Genomic DNA, 23,825 nt, shown 5'->3' with positions numbered 1-23,825 from the left:
AGAAATGATAAATATTTACAGAGATATGCATGCTCATTACTTTGATTTGATCATTGCATTGTACCCCATAAATATGTACAATTATTATATACAATAATTTCTTAAAAACAAAAATCTTTATTTTTTTAACCATAAAATATTATATAATGCACATGTCATGCAAATAAGTGAATTTTTAAAAAAACAGACCAAAATAAAAACTAAGGGAAAAATGAAGTCCTAGGAGTGGCAGATTATTTATATTCATTAATATGAACATAAAATAATCTGGAAGGGAATTGTTCAGGGATTTACAAACTTTCTATTCTTTGTATTCAAGGCATAAGGAAAAATAAGGCTTTCTTTATAAATTCACATTCACAAAGTGAGTCCAATAAGAAATGCTTCAACCAATTCATATCTTTCTTGACTGTTCATCGAAGCAAATGAGTCACATTTTACTATTCCTTAGTCATACCCAATTACACTGTTTCTGCAATACATTCACATTAATCAAGCGACATATTAATTGCATATGTACTTGTTTGTGTAATAATGGTTCCTCCAAAATCCCAAGCCTCTTTTTCTCCATAGAGTAGATTAATGGTGACAGAAAATTTTTCTTGAAATGCTTTCCATATGAATAATCCATTTGGGCCTATGGGGATCACACTGAATATTCCACAGGGTGGTCAGTAGCACTCTCAGAATTTTAGGGCTGGAAAAGCCCTCAGAGATGAGCTGGCAAACCTCTTCATTTTGCAGATGAGGTCCAGTCCAAGTTCACCGGGACTAGATCACTTGGTTAATCCTCCGCCTGCGGCCGGGGATCCCATGTGAGCGCTGGATTCTGTCCCGGTTGCTCCTTTTCCAGTCCAGCTCTCTGCTGCGGCCCGGGAGGGCAGTGGAGGATGGCCCAAGTGCTTGGGCCCTGCACCCCATGGGAGACCAGGAGAAGCACCTGGCTCCTGGCTTCGGATCAGCGCGGCTCCGTCAGTTGCGGCCATTTGGGGAGTGAATCAACAGAAGGAAGACCTTTCTCTCTCTCTCTCTCTCTCTCTCTCTCTCTCTCTCACTGTTTGTACCTCTACCTCTCAAATAAATAAAGACTTAAGGAGAGAGAGAGAGAGAGAGAGCGCGCGCGACAGCATTCGCTCCCTTTCAGAATGTGAGGATACAGTGAGAAGTCATCGCCTATGAACGGGAAAAAGGCCTCTTCACCAGACACTGAATCTGCTGGTGCATGATCTGCTGCTTCCTGTGAGCTGTGACCTAGTTGGTGGCATTTGCTCCAGCAGCCTGAATGGGCTGAGACAGAGAACATGTCACCGCTCTGTCTAAACCTCCCTCCCACTGTTTCTTCACTGTCCTCAGGATGAAGTCCACCGATATCCTTCCGAACACTCTTGATGATCTGGGACCTGCTCACGACTTCAGCTCCTGCCAAACCCTCTGCACTCTGGTCTTGGCTGTCTCAGTGAAGGCGAGCACATCTCCAAATTTACTCTGCCTTTAAGGCTTTGCCCTGTTCTTTCCACTGCTCTACCACCTGGCCTATTCCTATTCATTCACATCTAAGCTTCAGGTAACTTACTTGGGCCATCTTCTACTGCTTTCCCAGGCACATTAGCAGGCAGCTGGATTGGAATTGGAGCAGCCGGGACTTGAACTGGCACTCATATGGGATGCTGGCACTGCAGGCAGGGGCTTAATCTTTTTGTGCCACAGCACAGGCCCTGACATATCTACAATTCTTGAAACTTTATATTTTTATTGGTTGCCAAGTCACAGGTACAGCAAGAAATATTATTTGTTATAAACACTTATACATAGTTGAAGGAATTCTTATATTTCAGATGGACGTTAGTAAAAATAAAGATTTTGTTTTGTTCAAGTTTACCTACTCCCTGAATTGTATCTATAGATATGTTGGACACCTATAGATTTATTCCACTGAATAGAAATTGCTTAGGAGAAAAATTGATTGGCTTTCGCTGTCCTTAATTCATTACACAAATAGTTCTAGCAACTGAGAATCTAATACTTGGCAGTATTTATTATTTTAACATTGCATATTAAATCAAACTACATTTAAAAAAGAGAATAGAAATCTATTAAAAGTCTCCCCTCAAATAGTCATTTAGCTCCAGCAGTTTTATCTAGAATTCCAATTCCTTGCCAGCTGGCACTTATTCCCCTTTCTATCATCAGAGGAAGAAGAAACCACAGGCCATTTTCAATCTGTCATGGCTTTTTCATTTGAGTAAGAGTTGGCTCTCCTGAGCAGGACTGCCTCCAGCTGTAACACTGCCAGCATTACAAAGTGCCTGTCCTGAGTATGAGCAGGGTTTAGTGCCTTCCCTGATAATTAAAGAGACAGTGTCTGGCTTCTGGAAACTCATTGTGAGAATAGAGCATTTTTTAAAGCCTGTCTCAGAGATAATTTAATTTCCCTCCTTTTAGTAGCAGTTATTTTCTAAGCAGAGCTTTCTAAAGTTGTTAGCTTTTTAAAAAGAAAATATAACACATGGTTCTGTCTCTAAAAATAGCACATTGCACACCTGCTATTGCGTGGACACGGTTTGTCCCCCAAACGTGCATGTCCTGGGAGCTGATCCTCAGGATGCACATGTGGAAATAGTGGAACCTCTGAAAGCCGAGGCCTTGCTGAGAGTGATTAGGCTAAGGGAACTCCAGATCGTGAATGGATTAATGCTGTCTGGTGGGAATGAGGCGGGTATGCTGGGACTGGATTAGGTCCTGAGAGGGTTGCGTATAAACAAGTGAGCTGGCCCCTCCCACTCTCTTGCCTCCCCTCTCCCTCTCTCATGCACAACCACCATCAGGTGTCAGCCACCATGCTGTGATGCGGCAGAGGCTTTCAGCAGAGGTGGTCGCTAATCTGCCTCTCAAACAGTGAAGCCAAACAAAGCTCTTTTTTTTTTTTTTTTGAAAGGTAGAATTATATAGTGAGAGAGAGAGAGAGAGAGAGTCAGAGAGAAAGGTCTTCCTTCCACTGGTTCACCCCCCCCCCCAAAATGGCCGCTATGGCCAGAGCTATGCCAGAATCCAAAGCCAGGAGCCAGGTGCCTCCTCCTGGTCTCCCATGTGGGTGCAGGGCCCAAGCACTTGGGCCATCATCCACTGCCCTCCCGGGCCACAGCAGAGAGCTGGACTGGAAGAGGAGCAACCGGGACTAGAACCGGCGCCCATATAGGATGCCAGGGCCGCAGGCGGAGGATTAACCAAGTGAGCCATGGCACCAGCCCCGAAGCTCTTTTCTTTATAAAGCAACACAGCCTGGAATGAGTTAACACATTCCTCAAAACATTTGTCAGATAGGACTTGTTCATCTTCAGAGGTGATGAAAACGGCTTATTATACAAGGTACAGAGGATTTTAATCATAGAATTTTTACCTCAATGCAAGCCCTTTTTAATAAGTACATTAAAGGGTTTTATATTTTCTAGAAATTGTTTCTCAGAATGGAAAATAAGTGATAAATAGGATTAAGTAATGCAAATCAAGTCACAGGTGGAGGATATGGCAGGGCTGGGCAGAGCACCGAAATTGGAAGCAGATGAGTGTAATGAGCACCCAAAGCTAATTCTGCAGGCCGGGCCAAAGAAAGGAAAGGCCAATGAGGAAGTCAGTGAGCACAGAAGGTGGAGAAGCAAAGGCAGAAAGAGAACTGGATGCAAACAGCATCACTGACAAGGACCTGGAGGTTAGAGGCTTCCTCCTGCTTCTGCCACACCCTGTGACTTAACAGTCTCACATTTACTTTCTCAGGCGATTGTCAAAAACAAAACAGAAGCAGAAAATTCTACTTGCATCCTATGTTTCTAATAAGGACCCCGATCAACACAGCACTGTCTTCTCAATCATGTGACTGGTCCATACCTTACCCTCATTATTGGCTTGAGAGTTCATCAAGAAGCTGAAATCACACTGCTTCTTCTTTTTTTTTTTTTTTTCTCTTTTTAAGATTTATTTTATTTATTTGAAAGACAGAGTTACAGAGAGAGGTAGAGTTACAGAGAGAGAGGTCTTCCATCTGCTGGTTCACTCCCCAGATGACTACAATGGCCGAATCTGAGCTGATCCAAAGCCAGGAGCTTCTGCTGGGTCTCCCACGCGGGTGCAGGGGCCCAAGGACTTGGGCCATCTTCTACTGCTTTCCCAGGCCACAGCAGAGAGCTGGATCAGAAGGGGAGCAGCCAGGACTAGAACTGGTGCCCATATGGGATGCTGGCACTGCAGGCCAGGGCTTTAACCCGCTGTGCCACAGCTCCGGCCCCCATGCTGCTTCTGACTTGCTAGTTTTCCACTTCTGCTGGGACATGGGCTTCTGGAAATCCAGCCAGGCGAAGCACCAGGTGTCTGGGCATATTTCATTACATGGTCAACTGTTAATGTTGGTAGGATTTGATATTCACTCTGTGTTTCCTGCAAGTATTTAGTTTCTCCCCAGTTTCTCATAAATACAGGCTGAGGCATAGTGTGCAAATGGATATATGCACATTCATTCCTAATTTCTGTAATTTACTTTGAAAAAGCCTGAATTATTTTCTTCAACTAATGATGCTGGCAAAACTGGATGTATATATGTAGAAGAATGAAATTAGATCCATATATCTTACCATATACAAAATCAACTCAAGATGGATCAAAGACCTAAATTTAAGACCTGAGATTATGAAGTTGCTGGGAGAAAACATAGGGGAAATACTTCAAGACATTGGTGTAGGGGATAACTTCTTGGACAAGACCCCCAAAACACAGGCAACAAAAGCAAAACTAAACAAATGAGATTTTTATCAAACTCAGAAGCTTTTGCACAGCAAAAGAAAAGTTTAATAGAGTGAAGAGACACTCAACAGAATGGGAAAAACATTTGCAAATCACTTGTCTGACAAAGGATTAATATCTTGAATGTATCAGCAACTTAAAAAATCAACAACTGAAAAAAAAAAAAAGAAACAACCAATGGACAAAGGACTTCAATGTTTCTCAAGAGAAGAAATACAAATGGCTAACAAATATGTGAAAAATGCTCCTCATTACTAGCCATCGGGGAAGTGCAAGTCAAAGCCACACTGAGGTATCATGTCACCTCTGTCAGAGTGGCTAAAATCCAAAATGCAGAGTAACAAATGCTGGCAAGGATGTGGACAGAGGGGACACTTAGACACTGTTGGTGGGAATGTGAGTTAGTGCAGCCACTGTGGCAAACAGCACTGAGATTTCTTAAAAAACTACAAATAGGGCCGGCGCCGCGGCTCACTAGGCTAATCCTCTGCCTATGGCGCTGGCACACGGGGTTCTAGCCCCGGTCGGGGCGCCGGATTCTGACCCGGTTGCTCCTCTTCCAGTCCAGCTCTCTGCTGTGGCCCGGGAGTGCAGTGGAGGATGGCACTTGGGCCCTGCACCCACATGGGAGACCAGGAGGAAGCACCTGGCTCCTGGCTTCAGATTGGCACAGCGCACTGGCCGCAACGTGCCAGCCATAGCGGCCACTTGCGGGGTGAACCAATGGAAAAAGGAAGACCTTTCTCTCTGTCTCTCTCTCTCTAACTCTGCCTGTCAAAAAAAAAACAAAAAAACAAAAAAAAACAAAACTACAAATAGACTTGCCATATGATCCAGCAATCCCACTACCTGTATGTACCCAAAAGACTTGAACTCAGTGTATCAAAGAGATACCTGCACCAGTATGTTTACAGCAGCCCTGTTCACAATAGCCAAATTTTGGAATCAACCAAGTTGTCCATCATCAGATCAATGAATAAAGGAAATGTGGTGAATATACACAATGGAATAGTATTAAGCTCTAAAAAATAATGAAATTCTACCATTTTCAACGAAATGGATGCAACTGGAGAACATCATGTTGAGTGAAATAAGCTGAACTCAGAAAGACAAATATCACATATTCTCCCTCATATGTAGTAGCTAAAATTTAATAAACAAACAAAAATAAAGAAAAATAAATATCTGTGTGTATCACTATTGCTGCAAATATACTTCTATCAAATGTTGTTTTATGTCTTTGTCAAGCCAAAGGTTAAGAGTGTTATACTACTATAATTGGAGTGATTTGTGATTACATTAAAACGTACTGTATATGTGTGCAATGGTCATTTTTTTCATTCAATTATTGTTTATAGTCATTGTCTATATTCCCACTAACCTAGGGTCTTTTTGCTTTTTACTTATTAAACTTCTTATTTGGTGAAGTATTAACCCTTTCTACTGTAATTTAATTTTAAATATGTTATCACAAAAACTAAGAAAAAAGACATAAAGAAAGGAGGGAGGAAAGAGAGTGGGAGTGAGAGAGAAGGAGGGAGGGAGAGAGGGAGGGAGGGAGGGGATTTCATTATGTTTCTAGAAATGTATCTACAAATCACATTGAATCTGTTAAAACCTAATTAAAAATAAAAATAAAAATGTCACTTACTTCATTATGGAGAAGATAAATACCTATTAACTCACCACTGCAAAAGAATCAAAATGTTTTGCTCTTTTTAGATAGCTATATGTTAATACATGCTTCTTATATTAAAAATATATACCTATGCTCATATACACATATGTATTTATTTATAAATAATCTGTTTACTAGGACATGCATGTGTAGATTTAGTACTTAATCTTGAAGATAAGGTAGGTCTGTTTGGGCTAGTATCTCCACACACACATTTTAAGTTAGGGCAAGCAAAGTTCAGAGTCAAGCACAAAAATATCTGTTTTGTGTAAGTAAAATGATATATTTATAAATCCTTTTGTGTGAATAATTTCTTTCTCGTAAAAAACTCAAAAAAATAATTCCACTTTTGGAAAAGGGATTAAATGTCAATGCACAGCTTAATTATTGTTATTTAAAAACCATATGCATGTATTTACTTTATTTTTAAAAATAAATATTTAAAAATAAATATTTTAAAAATAGTAGTTATCTGGTGATAGAATTATAGATCATTTAAGCTTTTTGAGATTTTTAAAAAATATCTCTAGTTCAGGGATTTGGATGCACAATTTTAGAATTAAAACTCTCAGTTGGAAATGTAATTAATAAAGCTAAAAGCAAAACTTTGCTTTTAATTGTATGTCCATTAATATGGTTTCCAGTATTGTTTCTAATCATTCTCCCATGAATTGAATCCTCTTGTAAAACAGTATCGGATAGCATTAAAAAGTTGTCTTTCATAAAAAATTAATTTCTAGTAAAAAATTACAGGCAACAATTGAGCTCAAGCCTGGTCTCTGTAAGAAAAATATAGCTGTGGTGACTCTGGATGATTTGTAATGTGATCAAAAAGTAAACAGGGGTGGGCTAACACTGTGACATAGCGGGTAAAGCTACCACCTGTTGCGCTGGCATCCCATATGGATACTGGTTCACAGTCCCGGCTGCTCCACTTACAGGAAAGCAGCAGCAGATGGCTGAAGTCCTTGGGCCACTGCACACGTGTAGGAGACCTGGTTGAAGCTCCTGGCTCCTGGCTTTGACCTGGCCCAGCCCTGGCTATTGTAGCCAATGGGGGAGTGTAGGAGAAGGTGGAAGATTTCTCTCTCTCTCACTGTCTTGCTGCCTGTGCCTCTCCATCTCTGTAACTCTGCCTTTCAAACAAATAAGTAACTCTTAAAAAATGTAAACAGAAAATACCTTTCCCATTTTTTTCTATAAGGAATCCATGATGTCATCACTAATGACACTCAGTGAAGATTAACATATCTCATAAGGGAGAACAGAGGATGTAATATTTTGCTTAGCACATAATCAACAAATACTACTCCCTGAAGCTATAAGCATACTTTACAAAAGGTTGTGGAAAACTGAATTAAGAGATAAGCTTATTCTGGTACAAAAGATGTTTAAAATCCATGCATATAAGGGGCCTTTAAAAAGTTTATGGAAAATCCATATCACAAAAAACACTGTGTGGATTTTTAAAAAATTGCATCAAAATAAATTTAAATTTGAGTTTTACTTTAAAAAAAGAGTTACTTATTTATTTTGAAAGAGTTACAAAGAGAGGGGGAGAGAGACAGAGAGAGAGAGAGGGAGGGAGAGAGCAAATCTTCCACCCACTGGTTCACACAGCCAGTGCTAGGCCGGGCTGAAGATAGGAGCCAGGAGCTTCCTCCAGGTCTCCCATGTGGATAGCAGTGATCCAAACACTTGAGCTTTCTTCTGCTGCTTTCTCCAGGCCATTAGCAGGGAGATGGATTGGAAGTGGAGCAGCTGGGACTTGAACCGGCGCCCATATGGATGCCAGCACTACAGGCAGCAATTTTACCCACTATGCCACAATACTGGGCCCTAATTTCATTTTCCATGAACTTTTTGAATTATCTATCTCCTATATCTCACAGATTTGAATTACTTCTTCCACAGGTTAGTTCTGCTGAAGCTGGAACACTGTGAGCAGCCTCAGTGCTCCTGTCTGCTGTGTTGTCCTTGGATCTGTCTGGTTTGTCGGATGTCCAAGGGCCACCACGTATAAAGGTTTGAAGGGTCCAAGCAGAAAGAACTCACAAAGGAAAGAGCCAACAATGAGTTGAAGTGCTGAATCTTTCTTCCCTGAGAAGAATTCACCCTTGGCTTGTTCCTTTGTTTAACCCATTGCATTATGAAGGGGGACATTTTTGTAGTATGTACAAGCCAGAATAATGTGGTCAGATTAATCAATCGAACCAAGTTGGTTGTGATGTATTCAAGCATGCTTTTTTCTTAAATGGAAATTGCTTTTTTTTCCTAGTGGTTATTGGGTGGTTATTGTAAAACATTTATACCAGAAAATGTGAAAGTAAATGTCATCCATCATTGCCATTTTAAACCAATGTTATTGTCTTGCTATATACCCTTAAGCCATTTTCATGTATGTATATCCATATATATATATAATCTGTATTTGAGGATACCTCAAAATAGTCTGGGAAAATGAAATGAAAAGGTAAATTTTAATTAAAAAATTGAAAGTCATGCATCACTTTTTCCTAATAGGAGATTTCCATGAACTTTTGGAAGACCCTTCATGTATGCATTTTCCTATCATCTCCTTGATGTGTTTATATAGTTTTCTAACTGGTTTTCTTCCTTTAACGACATTATGAACTCCCTTCCATATTAACAAATACAGACTTTTTATAGTGTCATCTTCAAAGGCCTGTAAGATGTCCTGTGGTTTAGAACGGTTATGCCTTCTCCTATATCACACGGGGTACACTGAGCATCTGTTGCAGCACCACGTCGCCCCTGGATTTCTTTTCTTTCTTTTTTTTTTTTTCTTTTTTGACAGGCAGAGTGGACAGTGAGAGAGAGAGACAGACAGAAAGGTCTTCCTTTGCCGTTGGTTCACCCTCCAATGGCCGCCGCGGCCGGCGCACTGCGCCTATCTGAAGCCAGGAGCCAGGTGCTTCTCCTGGTCTCCCATGGGGTGCAGGGCCCAAGCACTTGGGCCATCCTCCACTGCACTCCCGGGCCACAGCAGAGAGCTGGCCTGGAAGAGGGGCAACCGGGACAGAATCCAGCGCCCCAACCGGGACTAGAACCCGGTGTGCCGGCGCCACAAGGCGGAGGATTAGCCTAGTGAGCCGCGGCGCCGGCGCCCCTGGATTTCATGAACTGGAATTCTTTATTAGCTCCTTTCTATCTATTTCTTCGGCATTTTATCCCTCTCTTTGCTTTCAACTTAGATGATTTTTCCTACAACTATGTAAGGTACTTTGAAGAGTGCTTGGCACCTAGCACTGAATAAATATTATATGAAGAATTATTTGACAGAAAATTAGAACTGTTTAGGAAATAAGAGTAAAGAAACTCCAAGTAAGATCTTTGAGTTAAGTGTGAAAATGTTGCACCATGGATCTGATAATTTGACTACTCAGAGACATTTCTGCCTTGCTTTTGAATTCTTAGATGCATTGTGAAGAATGCAGTTCTAAATAAGTGTGACATTGCTTTAACTGCATTGGTGAGCTCACTGGACTTATGATTAGTCTGTCTTTGTTCTCAAACACCATTATCTTTTTATTTTTTTTAGAGGGAAGGTTTATTGTTGGGTGGGGGAAGTCCAAAGGGCAGGGGGAGGGTGGAGGGTGAAGGGTAAGAGAGAGGAGGAGAGCCCAAGAGAGAGCAATCAGCAGGTAAATCCACCTGCAGTGCCGGCATCCCATATGGGCGCTGGTTCAAGTCCTCATTGCTCCCCTTCCAATACAACTCTCTGCTATGGCCTGGGAAAGCACAGAAGATGGCCCTTGAGCCCCTGCACCCACGTGGGAGACCTGGAAGAAGATCCTTGTGCCTGGCTTTGGATGGGTGTAACTCCAGCCTTTGTGGCTCGTTGGGGAGTCAACCAGAGGGTAGACCTCTCTCTCTCTTTGCCTCTCCTCTCTCTGTGTAACTCTGACTTTCAAATAAATAAATAAAAACCTAGAAAAAAGAAGACTGCTCACCTAAGCAGAACACTGGTTTTGTTATGGACCATAAGACAAATATCATGTGATATTCAAATCTTATCAGTATAAAGTGAACTGAAAATAGATCTTTGTAAAAATTAAAAGTAGAAATAGGAGAGACACGAGGAAGAAGGGTGGGAGTGTGGGTGAGAGGGAGGATAGGGTGGGAAGAATCACTATGTTCCTAAATCTGTATATATGAAATGCATGAAATTTGTATACTTTAAATAAAATTTAAAAAAATAAAGGAAGAGCAAATGGGAGCATTGGAACTATTAAAAAAAGACACATAGCTTTGATCAGCCTGACTTTAAGCACTAAATAATTAAAGAGAAAATTAAATAATCTATTTCTAATCTTAAGACAAAAGTTGCATATCCATAGTACATTGCAAAATTAAAATCATTTCACATATATATAGGTATTTAATATGGCCTATTAGAAAGAATTGCCTTGGTTCCTCTTGGGTCATCTTAATTTCTTAAACTAATTTCCTTATCTTAAAATTTGAGATAATTTCTATTTCACAGGTTGTGGTAAGGATCAAATGAAATAATTCATGTAAAAATGTTAAAAAATATTAAGTGCTAAATGAGTTTAAATTAGTATTATTTTATAAGTAGAGAAGTTTCATTGAATGTGATATATGGTAGAGATATGCAAAATTTCAATACAAATCTGGGAATCTATGAGTCTGATGACCTCGAGAGAAAACAATTAATGAACCTGACAATTTGCTTAACTTTATTGTGCAGCTTGGAGCTTAGAAATCTAAAATGTATTCCCTATTCTACCAGTTAGCTTTCATGATAACCTTGAACATAATAAAATTTACCTTCAATGTAAAAAAGAAGACTGAGAACTTACATTGAAATAGCCTTAGTATGGATTATTCAAAACTTTATAAACTGATGAAATATATAAATTATTTACATTGTCAAATTTTCCCTTTTAATTGCCAGTTAAATTCTGCACACAAGTATAGTCAAGGTCATAACTGTGACAGGAAAAAGAAGAGAGAAATCACATTTGGGGAGTCAATGCATGGTCGACATTCCATTATATTTTTGGTATATGTTACTTCTTTTAACTATAGCAAAGCAAAAGTAAAAAATACAATTGATACAAAAACTATGAAGTAGATAGAAAGATATTCACTGTGCATTAGCTCAGTAGGTTGTGCCAAAGACTAGAATAGTGGATGGGGCTGTTTCCTCTTCTTTCTTTGCCTACTTGGTGAACTTCTAATAAATATGAAATCAGTTTGTAAATAGATAAGGAAAAAGAGGTGTGAAACCATGGGTTCCAGAGAGTGTCCAAACAATTCATCCTAATAGTTTTAAAGGTCACCTTATACAATCAAGTAATCTAATGATAGATTTGAAGAAGGAGCTATAAAGTCTCCTTCTATCTAGAAGAAGAAAAATGCACAATTTGGTATCCCAACAGACAATTTCAAAGATAATATTTATTAAGTGTTTGCTACATACCCAGCACTCTTCTAAATGCTTTATGTATGTTGATTACTTTGATACATCTACTAGGCAGGAAAATGGGCACCTAAAGGTGTCTACATCTTGACTGCTGGAATCTGTGAATTAGTTTATTACATGGTAAAAGGGCATTTCAGATGGGATTAAATTAAGGATCTTAAGCTGGGTGATTATCCTGATTACTGAAGTGGGCCCAATGTAATCATAAGATTTTGTGTCAGTGAAAGAGGGTGAAAGAGGGGTGCAGGAAAGTGAATGTGAGAGTGGATTAGCAGGAGAAAGTATTGCCTGCTTCTACTTTAAAGATAGAAGCGTTGGGCAGCCTCTGGAAGCTGGAGAGCGTAAGAAATGGATTCTCCCCTTCAAGTCTCTGCAGACAAATGCAATCTTGCCCAAACCTCGATTTTATTCCAGTGAGAACCATTTTGAACTTCTGAATTCCAGAACTGTAAAGTGACAGATCAGTGTTGTTTTAAGTGTTAACTTGTGTCTATTCATTACAGCAGCGATGGAAAACCACTGAGGGCCCCATAATGACCTTATGGGGGTGCATGCTGCTATTCACAGATGACCAATCATCTAGAGCACAGACAGTTCCCAGAGATACACAACTACTAAGGGGCGGATCTGGGGTTTGAATGCAGGAAGTCTGATTTTTAGAGGCTATAAAGGGAAACTTTTATGGTTTCACCCTTGGGAATTTCAGCAAAATTTTAGCTCTGGGGTCACCTTGCTAGTACTTCTACCCTTAAGACAACTGAGCTCACTTGTGCCATATGCCTAATGCACACTTCTGGTGGTAGGGCTTGATCTTGTCTTTAATGGTTTGAAAATAGTACTACAAACAACAACAAGAACACCAAAAAATTCTATTTCATCCCAATAGTGCAAAAATGTATTCCTAGAAGTGTGTCCATTCAAAATAGCTCAAATGACTGTAGTATCTTCTGTTAGGGCTATGTGATGTTAAGAAAGGAAATCATTAATTGATTAAATTATGATTTCTGATAAATACCCCATTTGGGAAACCTTTTAAAAATGGCTATATTTCAAATGAAGAAAGATTAAATTGTTTACTGTAAAGATACAAATAATCATATTTTCATAAAATTTAAAAATGCCAAATACACAAATATTTGAAGTGATTCCTTCATCAGCTGTCCCAGAGAACAGTCAAGCCAGAATTCATGGATCTCAGCTCTTTACATGCTCTCCAATGGAAATTAAAAAATCCACTGAATGAATGCATAAGTATTTGATTAGCTTATGGATGTGAATATGTGCTTTAATATCCAACACTGAACGAACTTGTCCTCAAATTCTCTGGAGTCTGTGCTTGATCATTCTCATCTCTTTAATTTACAAGTTGCTGTTTTGTTGGGTTATGAAGTTGAGTCTTTTGCATGGTTCATCTTCCCAAAGCAGAGGTAGAGGAGCATATTGTGTAGAGTGATTGCCAACACCTGAATTGTATTCCATGTTACTTGTTCATTACCCCTACACATTATTCAACCTCAGTATCTTCATTTTTTTCCTTTTATTCATTTGACAGGTAGACAGTGAGAGAGAGAGATAGAGAGAAAGGTCTTCCTTCCGTTGGTTCACCCCCAAAATGGCTGCTATGGACAGAATTGCGCCGATCTGACGCCAGGAGCCAGGTGTTTCTTCCTGGTCTCCCAAGCGGATACAGGGGCCCAAGCACTTGGGCCATCCTCCACTGCCCTCCCGGGCCACAGCAGAGAGCTGGACTGGAAGAGGAGCAGCCGGGACCAGAACCGGCACCCATATGGGATGCTGGCACCGCAGGCGGAGGATTAGCCAAGTGAGCCATGGCTCCGGCCCCAGTATCTTCATTTTAAAATGGGCATCTTAACATTTGCCTTTTGCTTTGTAGTGAGGATCAAAAGTAGTAAGGAACATAAGCAATGCCTAGCTCATAGAATTCACTAGAAATGGTAGCTATGTAAAATCCACATCACGGTAACTTGTTTTAATGTTGCTCACAAAACCTAGTGTTGGAGTCGGAGGTACATTGTTTTATGAGTATTATTAGTCTTCCCTGAACAGAAAGAGAAATACTCACTATAAACTATTTGTCTGACATTTTTACATTAATCAGCTTCAAATGCATAAGCTCATAATTCTGAGATAATTTTGTTACTAATAACTTGAGAAGGGAGGAAATATTTGGTTTTAAATTTTGAAAAAACTGGGAGGAGAGATCAGTGGTTTTCATGTACAGTGGTCAGTCTTATCAGAAAGAGAGAGAGTAACTCAATGAGCACCTACGTAGTGCCAAGTGCTTTATATATATTATCTTACTTAGTCTTCTTAGCATAGATATGAAGGTTATTTTATAGATGGAGGAATGAATGGGAGGACAAAGCAACTTGTGCAAGGTCACATGGGGAAAGTTGGGATTCAAACCCAGTATACGAATGGCCTCTCAGATGGGACTGCTTTCCAATAAATATGGTCCTTGACTGATGACACATGATTCAGAGAGCAAACGCTTGTTACTTACTGGAAATGAGTAATGATTTATACTGAGAGGTTATTGAGTGGCAAGCAGCACACGGACATAATTTCTGCTATTATCCTGTCATACTGAAAAATGATTTTTTGACCACATAATTATATTCTCAGTTGTGTAAAGCAAATGCCCTCCGTTAACCACTTACTGCCCATTCTGTTTTCTTGAAAATACAGCAGACAGACACAGGGGCAGCTTAAACAGGCAGCTTTTAGAAAGTCTTCTGTGCTAGTAAATATATTTTCCACCTCATGCAAGAAGATTACAGTTCTAAGGTCACAAAGCCCTAAGATTCAGTTCTGCAGCTCAAAATTCTGACAAAATCTAAAGGCAGATTTTCTAATTTGTTGCAGGATTTTTTTTTTTTTTTTTTTTTTGACAGGCAGAGTGGACAGTGAGAGAGAGAGACAGAGAGAAAGGTCTTCTTTTTCCGCTGGTTCACCCCGCAGTGGCTGCTGCGGCTGGCACACCGCACTGATCCGAAGCCAGGAGCCAGGTACTTCTCCTGGTCTCCCATGGGGTGCAGGGCCCAAGGACTTGGGCCATCCTCCACTGCACTCCCGGGCCACAGCAGAGAGCTGGCCTGGAAGAGGAGCAACCGGGACAGAATCTGGCGCCGAGTGGGACTAGAACCCGGTGTGCCAGTGCCACAGGCGGAGGATTAGCCTAGTGAGCTGTGGCGCCAGCTGCTACAGGATTTTAGAAACCACTAGGTTGATTCTTGGAATCTGAAGATTAAGCTTGAAGGAGGCCCACACAATTCAGGTTAGATAAAACACTTTCAGAGTCATGTATCAAATTTCTCATCTCTTTGTTTTCCTAAAAATTGATTTGTCGAGAATCATTTGGGAAAGGATCTAGTAAAACAAAAGTAATTCATTTGTTTGTATCATAGACGACAATACAGATTCTGATTACTATATAAGTTTAATTTATAAATAATTTAATTTTATATAAATTTAGTTTTCTTTCAGTTTCACATAGACTTTAATTAAACAAGAATCCTTTTTAACATTTTACTATTGACTTACCATTGTCTTCAACAGAGAAGTAGAAGATGTCTTTTGTTGCCTTACTGCCCTTGTTTAAGATGTAGTAGATCCGCCTCTCATCAATGTCAGCTTAGAAAAAAAGCAAGCATCATACTAAGTCACATTGATCAATAAAAATGATGAAGTTAATGACTATGTTTTAATAGGGCAGGGAAACCACAATAACTAAAATTTAAAATAGTGATGGAGTGAACATGATCCACCTGTTTCTTAAAGTTACAGCGGCAAAATAAGACTTTAGAATTAAAGTTGTTACAGTACTAGAATGTGTACATGTTCTCTGGAATGATGCCCAACCAAATAACACCCTAGCTATAGATGCCTTATAATATCCTGTTACTCTACAGAGAGCCAGGGCTACTTGGTTTTAAGTCTTCTGCATCAGTGTAGGGCTTGACAAAATGGTGGATACTCGCTAACTATTTGCCAGAATGAACTTAGGCAAGAGTAACTGCCTCATCCTAAGAGAAAAGAAAATGAGAATAAAATGTGATATTTACCTATTGTCTATTCCTCTGTAGCTTTAAGAATTTGGTCCTCAGATTTATAATTATGTTTTTCTTTCTTTTTTTTTTTAGATTTTTTTTTTATTTATTTGAAAGACAGTGTTACAGAGAGAGGTAGAGACAAAGAGAGAGGTCTTCCATCCGATGGTTCACTGCCCAGATGGCTGCAACGACCGGAGCTGTGCGGATCCAAAGTCAGGAGCCAGGAGCTTCTTCCAGGTCTCCCAAGTGGATCCAGGGGTCTAAGCACTTGGGCCATCTTCTACTGCTTTCCCAGGCCATAGCAGAGAGCTGGATCAGAAGAGGAGCAGCCGGGACTAGAACTGGTGCCCATATGGGATGCCAGAGCTTCAGGCCAAGGCTTTAACTCACTGCGCCACAGTGCCAGCCCCTATAATTATGTTTTCTATTGGCAATTGTTAATATTTCAAAGGCAATTTACTTTTTGAGAGTATTTGTTTGTAAGAACAATTCTATAAATTTTTTTTAAAAATTTATTTTAGAGGTATAGAGACAAATAGACAGACAAAGGGAGTGCTCCCACATGCTGGTTAATTCCCCAAATACCTACAATGGTTGCAGCTGGGCTGGACCAGGCTATAATCAGGACCCAGGCTTCCTAACCACTAGACTAAGTGCCTGTTCCCTATGATAACAATTCTTACAGAAACACATGATTTCATTTGCTTTAAGAAGCAACCCTGAAAATGCAACCAAACTTTTAAACACCCTCTAATGGTCTACTCAGAGACCGTATCTCAGTTTACATGTATTGTGTGTGGGACACTTTGTGCATCTCTTCACATATAAGGCACAGAGCTACCTAAAGAAAGTGTAAGACAATGTAAAGAGAAGCTCTCAAACCACCAGAAATCACATTACCTGGGAAAGCAGAGGGACTCACCTTTAGTTCACCACTAGATATAAGAGAAAAATGATCTCACGCTTAGGCAAACTTAATTTTATGTTTTTGTGAGATGTAGAAATTACCTTTGAATAGCACAATAAAAAGGTGCAATGTTGGGCAGGCATTTAGCCTAGTGTCTATGACACGGGTTAAGATCCTTGTGTCCCACATCAGAGTACCTGGGTTTGGTACTCAGATCTGGCTCCCAACTCCAGCTTCCTGTGAATGTAGACACTGGGAGGCAGAGATGGTAGCTCAGGTAATTAGGTTTCTGTCACCCGTGTGGGAGACCTGAGCAGTGTTTCCAGATCCCAGCTTTGGTCAAACCTATTTTCCTGGCCATTGTGGATCATTTGGGAAGTGACCTAGCAGATAGGATCTCTCTCTCTCTCTCTCTCTTCCTCTCTCTCTCTCTCTCATAGCTGAAAATGGACTTTGTGGGTTTTTTTTGTTTGTTTTCAGAATAATTTTGCATTCCACTGTGTTTTATTAGAAGCAGAATATTATTCAAATATTCAAATGATCTGAGGTCAGGACAATTTTACAAGAGCTGATTGATGTGACCCACTTAAGGGGAGAGACAATGGCATCAGGAAAGATGTGCACTGACCTTGTGTAAACACTTGAGTGCTTGCATTTCCAAGGCCAATGTTGGTAATGAAGCCATGCTGTGGTCCTCTCGTCACCCTATACTTCAGGAGCCTGTGTGGACTGTCCTGATCTTCTGCTTTCAGAGACTTGCTGGTAACCAGGAAGCCCATGTGTCCAGTGTGAAGGCACTGCAAGGCAGAGGCACCCCTGTTAATGGCCATCTGGGGAAGCCTATTGTCAAGGAAGCTTTTCTGGATTCTCATAACCTGAGGTTTATGTGTTTCCACGGCAGTGTCCGGGAAGACGTAGAAATCAGTGTGAGTGCCATCTGTTACAGTCAAGGAGACACTGTCATTGGTAGTCTCACTGCCATTGTGCCAGTAGCTAATCAGATGCTTATTCAGGTCCTTCTGGGTGAACATGGTCACAGGAATGCTTCCCTTATACAAAATCCTGCCATGGATGGGGGCCTGGATGATGGTGAAGAGAATAAGATCATCTGGGGTATCCTGGTCTTCTGCCATCAACTCAAAGGGAGTGATCAGTTTGCTGTCCCCTTCCTGCAGAGTTAGTTCATGAATAGTCAAGACAGGTCTCTTATTATCCACATCTGTGATGAAGATCCTGAAGGTTCTTAACACAGGGTTGTGTCCATCAGTCATTTGAAACTCAAAGCTGTCCATCTTTGTCTCATCATTTGAAGTGCGGACATAGGATATTTTGTTGTCGGACAATTGAGGTTGAGTGAAAGAGGCAATGGGCTCCCCAGGGTAGTCAGAGCTTTCCAAGTGGCCCAAGCTAGGAGCCTGTGTGATGCTAAAGTGAAGTTTTTCATCAGGGCTGTTGATGTCACTGGTGTTGAGCAGATCAGTGGTGAGGGTCACTCTGCTGTCTTCTGTTAAGGTGATCCTTCTCCTGACTATCTCAGGGAAGACCCAGTCTAAGTTACCAGTGGTGACATAGAAATAGCAGTCTGTCAAAGGGTTCACCCCATCAGTCACATCAAACTTGATGAGGTCAACAACTCCTTTTTGGCCTGTGTGGGTGTAACAGATGAGGCCTTTGTCAATCTCATCCTGGGTAAAGTTCATTCCCAGAGTGAGGTTATCCCTCAGTTCTCCTCCAGGTTTTCTGAGTCGTTGTAGAATTCCTTCCTTGGGCGTAGAATGGAGGACAAAACTGAGATTTTTATCATTGGAATCAAGGTCTGTAGCCTTTAGGATCTTATTTGTGATGCTCTCAGAGTGTCCAATCTCCACTTGCAGCCCATAATTGATGGTCAGCTGAGGGGCTTCATCATCCACCAATATCACCACAATAGGTACCTTCCTGTGGGTGGTATGTTTGCCATCACTCAGCCAGACCTCAAAACTGTCCTCTGAGGTCTCTGAGTCATCATGTTCATACACAATGGTGGAGGCCTCTTGGATCTCCTCTAAGGTGAAGCTGCGGATGGGCTGGTTGCCTGTGGCCAGCTGCTGTATGATCCGTCCATGTTGAGGAAGGGCTGTGAGTTGAAAGTGGAGCTTATTTGGTGGCAGGTCAGCATCTGATCCATTGAGCAGTAGGATGTCAATGACCAAGCTCATCCCCTCTAACACCACAAACTCATGGACAAAAAGTTTAGGGTGCTCATCATTGGTGGGCAAGATGATGATAGGGAAGAAGATATTTGGAGAAAAGTTGATGCCGTCAGAGCAATAAAAGGTGAAATTATCTGCTTGTGGTTCTACCCCTCTGTGGACACTCTGTACATAATTAATATGTCCCTTTCGGACATCTTTGATGGAGAACGCACTGATGGGGTTACCAGCATGTGACACTTCTGAACCAGGGGCTGGTGCAATGCTTTCCAGGTAGCCAGAGGCTGGCTGAACAGCCACCGTGCATAAGATTTCATCTTGAGGAGTGTCCACATCTTCAATGTTAAGGTGTTGTAAGGTTAAGGGGCTCTTTCCACCTTCATAGACAATGAAGGACTCTCCTACCAAGACTTTGGGGGCCATGTTGTTCACAGGCAGCACAGTTACTTGCACTTGAACCTTCTCCACTATGCTATCCCCTATTATCCATTGATAAGAATCCTTTGAGAGGACTAGACTGAAAGCATCATGCTGTTTTTGGAAACCAACTTCACCTCCAGTGTGAACATAGGCAACTGCCCCACTGAGGAGGTCCTCTTGGGTGAAGCATTCTGTGAGTAAACCATTCACCAGGATAGTGCCCAATTTGGGGCTGTCCTCAACAATGAAAGACAACATCAAGTCACTTGTGTTCTTTTTGTCATGAATAACACCCATGGTAATCTCAGAAGTGCTATTTTCTAGTACATCTATGGAAATATCCAAAAGTGGAATATCTGTGATAGATATCTGAGGACTTTTGTTAGCTGGAGTTGGAGGTATAGAAATTTGGACAGCGATGGGTATTTGATGTACCCCATCGCTTACCTCCAGATAGAAGGTGTCACTAATAGTGTCGTCTCTGCCATGCTGGTAAGACACACTCCCATTAATAATATCAGCTTGCCTGAAAGACTCCCCTGGGATCATACACTTCTTAAAGTACTGCAAGTGTCCATGTTGAGGACCCCAGACTAATGTGAAGACAATTTGATCAATGTCTGTGTCAGGATCTGTAACATTCAACTCATCACTGCTGAGGATAAAGCTGCCTCCCTCCAGGACAGTAAAGCCCCTGTTGGTGACTTTGGGAGGCTGGCTGACCTCTGGCTGCAGGAATAACGTGAATGTGTCTGAAACACTATTGCCTGTAGCATCCTCCACCTGGTAGGTGAACTGCACAACCTGTGGAATAATACTCATCTTCTTCACTGGAGGCTGGTAGGCAACCTTGTGTTGATTTACCTGGGCCTGAGTGAAATGCACGATGGGTGTGTCTGGAGAATCAGTGAGCACAATTTCTCCAGTCCAGACTTGGTGGTTGCCATCTGTGTCAGTAGGGGGTGTCAACAGAGTGTACCACAAGTTCTGGGCATCTGAGTCCTGGTCAGTGTATTGGAGGACTTTCTCATGGAAGAAAGTGAGTTCACAGTTTTTCACAGTCATTTCTAGGGTAGTTCCTGGATATAGTTCTGGACCCTGCATATCCATTGGTTGGACTTTGATGATGAAGGAGTACTGGCTAGATAGATTGGGCGGGTCTTGGTCATCCTGTACGTGGAAAGCCAGCTGGGCTGTTACAGATTGAGGGCTGTGTGGACCAAGATGGCGGTAGAAGAGTCTCCCTTCTATTATATCTCTCTGTAGCCACTCAGTTACCACTTTCTCATAAAGCTTTTCCTTTGCCACATAGTGCCAGTCCTTATCTAGGGGGGACAGAGGTGGCTCAGGCTGCCTCAGCAGCATTTCCCCCATGTGTTGGCTTGAGTAGGAGGAACCAGCAGCCACACCCTGTTCTCTCTCCCCTTCTTTCCCTTCCAGAGGCTGGTCGTCCAGTACAAAGTGGATGGCTGAGTCCTCAGAATTGGTATCTGTGGCACTCAGGACAAAGGAGGAGACCTGAACCACCTCCCCTGGGGTCACTGAGAGTCCTGTGTTGGCACTGACCTCTGGTGGTTCATCATCCACAGGTATAATTGTGATAGGGAAAAGGAATTCCACCTGGTGGTGCCCATCCTGTATCTGGAAGATGATGTTGTCACTGTAAGTGTTGCTGCCATCATGCTGGTACACTACTCACCCAGCTGCCAGGTCCACTGGTGTGAAATACTTGTATTCTGGAGGTGCCCCAAGCACCACCAACTGCCCATAACTCAAGCCCCTCACTGCAGCCATTTTCACCTCTTCTAGGTTATCTTTATCACTGATCTGAAGGTTTTGGGTGCTGGACAGAGGCCTTGAATGACCTTCAAAAAGCAGTAGCCCCTGGGAATAGCTAGCCACTGGGGCCAGGGTGTTCATTGGCTTTACCACCACCAAGAAGGCAAAGGGGTCTGAGGTAGCACCATCTCCATCCATCACCTCCAGTTCCAGCTGGAAGAGACGCTCCCCAAGGGAATTCTCTTTAGGGGGCTGATAGGCAATTTTCAGCTCCCGCAGCTCCCTCTGGGTGAAGAAGGAGACTGGAAGGCCCAGAGGGTCGTCAGTGCTGACCACATAGCCCTGCTGGCCAGAGTACCCTTTTGGGGCGGGGGTAGAATTGAGAATGTTGAAGACCAGGTGGTCAGGGTCTGACTCCATGTCCTCCGCAGCCAGCACATCGGAAGTCAGGGCTGTTAACATGCACTGGTCAACCTCCATCATCATCAGGGCCTCGAGGCTGGGCCGGGGCGCCGTATTGTTTGCTCCCCTTCGGATCTCCACCAGCATCTGGAAGTACTCTCGGGCCAGCACCTCCCCTGACCCAGGGCCTCTGTCCTCTGCCCCCAGCAGCTCCACCATCATGGGCACGTAGTCCCGGTTGGGCGAGGTGATGGCGGCAGTGTGCTGGTAGCGCACCCCAGCCCGGAGAAAAGCTTCGCAGTCTACACCCTTGCCTCTGGGGAGAGGGGCCCCCATGGCGTTCACCAAGCGCCCGTACCTGGGCAGTGGTTCGCCTTCGCGAGGAAGAGGGGTGAGACGGCATCTGGGGGCGGCTGCGGCTCGGGACTCCGGGCAGGAGAAGCCCAGCACTCTCTGGTCTATCGTGTGGCTCCAGCCCCGCAGCTGGCTCACCGCTACAGGCTTGTTGCGCGTCACCAGCTCCAGTTGGGAGAAAACCACGTCCACAGCCAGCGTGAAGGGCACCACCAGCGTGTAAGTCGGGGCGTCGTAGCGCAGCTGCAGCTGCACCCTGGCGCGGCCGGGGCTGTGCGAGCCGAAGTGAGTGTATTGGACCCTGCGAGGACCAAAGGCGCAGGGGAAGTGGCGCGGGGAGAGCGTACCCTGGAGCGGGGGCCAGGCGTCCAGCACCGCCACCTCGCATCGGTCCCCCGGTTGCACTTGAATCACCAGGTCCCGGAGCGGGTCGAGCCAAAGCGAGCGGCCCAGGGGCACCTGCAGCCCAGGGTTGGCAATCAGGACGCCGGGGCCATCGGAGCTGCTATCATTGAGCGCTCCCTTAGCGGGCAGGTAGAGCGCCAGGTGGGGCTCAGTCTCAGGCGAGGGTACCTGTTTCTGCAGCGCGGGGCAACTCACGAGCAGGCAGAGGAGCACCGCAGCGAGCGTCCAGGCGGAGTTCCGAGAAGACCCAGCCATCGCCACGGGCGGGACTCTGGCATTGGGATGTCCGCAGGGTGCCCTAATCAAAGAGGGGCTCGCCTTAGCTCCCGGGGAAGGTGGTGGTTGCTGTCCATTCGCGAGCCGACGCGCGGATCCAGCGGGAGCTCGTGGCCGCACTTCAGCCTCTGCAGGTAACAGCAGTGGGGGAAGCGGCTCTGCCCACCTCCTGCTCCATCCCGTCCCAACTCTCCGTTGCTGGCACCAGGGGCACCCAGAACCGCCCCACGCAGGCGCCGCCCCCTCTGCTCCTGGGGGCTTTCACTACGGCTACCTAATAGTCCTGGGCGCCCACAGGGGCGGTGAGTCTAGGCACCGCCCCGGGCTGCCTGCCTCCAATCAGCAGGTGTGGATACTCTCCTCCTTGGGCGCCACAAACCGGCGGTTCCTCAGGCTGGGAGAGGGTGATGTACCAGGGCTGGCTGTGCGCGGCTGTCGTCCATTCATCTAGGAGTTCGTCTTTCTGATAGAGACAGAGAGATACCAATCCTTTTCCTTACCGCTGGCAGGAGTGCATTTTCTTGCCAAAATTGAGTCTCACTTCAGACATACAGGAAGCTAGTGGGAGCTATTTTGCAAATAGGATTTTCTAGCGGTCTGTCGGATGAAGCGGCTTATTCTGAATCTTGTAATTTGGTGCTTCCAAAAGGACTTTAGCATTTTTTTTTTCTGTTCTGTTTCCAGTCCGCGGGTCTCATTTAGCACAATCGGGTGCACAGATTGACTTCATTCATTTTCTTACAATGTGGTTCTGGTATCTGATCAGCAGTGACCCCTCTGTGAGTTTATTAGACTTGCTGTTCCCGAATCACTTTCCTTTTAGGAAAACACAGAGTAGCCATAGGGAAGCAAGTTAAGAGAAACAGCAGCAGGGACAATACTTTGCACGAACTGATAGTTGAATCAAATTCTACGAATCAATTTGTTTCATACTTAGACTTAGGCTCTTCGTGGCTTTCGGATGAGGATGACTCCCCTTGTTGGTGTAGGGTTAGCTTCATTATATATACACACACACACACACACACACACACATACGTATATGTATATATATATTGTTGAGACATTAGAGGAGTCA

General features: G+C 43.1%; 1 protein-coding gene across 1 annotated transcript in view; it reads right to left on the bottom strand.

The window, feature by feature from the left end:
- Positions 1-22,735, bottom strand: part of FREM3 (FRAS1 related extracellular matrix 3) — an 87,751-nt gene extending 65,016 nt beyond the window's left edge. The window contains 2 exon segments of the mRNA XM_002716929.6: positions 15,504-15,593; positions 17,548-22,735. Of these exon segments, the coding sequence (XP_002716975.4) occupies positions 15,504-15,593; positions 17,548-22,726 (5,269 nt within the window). The 5' untranslated portion in view covers positions 22,727-22,735.
- Positions 22,736-23,825: the final 1,090 nt, after the last annotated feature.

This window comes from Oryctolagus cuniculus, chromosome 8, assembly GCF_051225735.1.
Source record: "Oryctolagus cuniculus isolate XC-2025 breed Fujian yellow rabbit chromosome 8, ASM5122573v1, whole genome shotgun sequence".
NCBI classification, from domain to species: domain Eukaryota; kingdom Metazoa; phylum Chordata; class Mammalia; order Lagomorpha; family Leporidae; genus Oryctolagus; species Oryctolagus cuniculus.
Note: the sequence above shows the minus strand (reverse complement) of the source record. Positions and strands in the feature narration are given on the sequence as shown.